The sequence below is a fragment of the Bactrocera latifrons genome, unplaced genomic scaffold (genome assembly GCF_001853355.1).
Source record: "Bactrocera latifrons isolate USDA-ARS-PBARC rearing strain unplaced genomic scaffold, ASM185335v1 scaffold_186, whole genome shotgun sequence".
NCBI classification, from domain to species: Eukaryota; Metazoa; Arthropoda; class Insecta; order Diptera; family Tephritidae; genus Bactrocera; species Bactrocera latifrons.
The window spans coordinates 610,041-611,164 of record NW_017535363.1 but is presented as its reverse complement, the minus strand read 5'-3'; the positions used below and the strand labels follow the sequence as shown (position 1 = coordinate 611,164).

Genomic DNA, 1,124 nt, shown 5'->3' with positions numbered 1-1,124 from the left:
AAGCTTGAATTAACGCCGTAAAAGCTTGAAACATATAAACATAGCTACAAAAATAAAATAATTTTAATCGAATCGCCATAAAAATTAAAAWAATAAAATATAAAGTAGTCATAATAAAGTCAAAAATTACTTATTAAACAAAATAATTGTATATAACTTCGTTTTTCTCTGCAGCAAACTTTAAATTTCACTTGCGCTCTTATAAAGTGTTACAMTTTGTAATCAAAATGCTTATTTCGCTAACTTATTTGCTATGAAAATGTTTTTTGTTTGCTCACTTAGCATTTAAGTACAAATTTTCGTTTCGCTAAAAATCATTGTGTGGTCAMATTTTTTTACTCCCAAAGTTTTTTCCATAAATTTAATTTTGTTATAGTTTTTTCTTCCGCTTATATASGAAATTGCCATATTTCAATAACTCCTTCATACACATTGTGCATTACACAGCTGACATATTTAGCTGGYTGACTCGCAAACGAATTGAATATCAATTCGTTAAACACATTAAAGTTCAAACCAACGCTTTCGCCTATAAAATTCCATTTCACATTGTCATATTTACTTCGCGCCGCATGCGTCTTCATTTCTTGCTGCTATTGCGGTGCCGAAAGTAATAACGCGATGTCACCGCTACCAAGCGCTTTTCGGCAAAGCGTTTTGGCCAATTCTAGGATTCGTAGAGCAAACGCTGATAGTGYGGCAATACCTCGTGCATGGGCACATGCAAGCTGAACTCCAATGCCACAAGTACGGCGAATTCCGAAGCGATTAGCTCCTTGCGATTGACACGAAACACACTCTCGGTTTTCTGTTGATAAAGGAAACATTAAATTAAGTAAAAAAAAAATTAAACTTATTACGTAATTAATTTCAGCTCATACACACCTCAATTAGGCTTTTCAGCGATTCACCTTTCACATCGTTCATTTTGGCGCTGAGTAGCAGACAAGAGCCTGCGCATAGCTTGCGATTACTCTTGTTGATTAGATTGGCCAAGATCAATTTCTCAAAGTAGACATATGCTTGCGATATGGTGACCAAATCAATGCGACTGTCCAACTTGTTGATGCGACGCATTTCACGCTTGATGCTGTGTGAATGGAATAGAAAAAAAAAAAAAAAAA

At 34.8% G+C, this 1,124-nt stretch overlaps 1 protein-coding gene across 1 annotated transcript in view; it reads right to left on the bottom strand.

Annotated features, from left to right (window-relative positions):
• Positions 1–14: 14 nt before the first annotated feature.
• Positions 15–1,124, bottom strand: part of LOC108967391 (CDK5 and ABL1 enzyme substrate 1) — a gene marked incomplete at its 3' end in the record, with an annotated part of 52,775 nt that continues 51,665 nt past the window's right edge. The window contains 2 exon segments of the mRNA XM_018930768.1: positions 15–808; positions 886–1,090. Of these exon segments, the coding sequence (XP_018786313.1) occupies positions 668–808; positions 886–1,090 (346 nt within the window).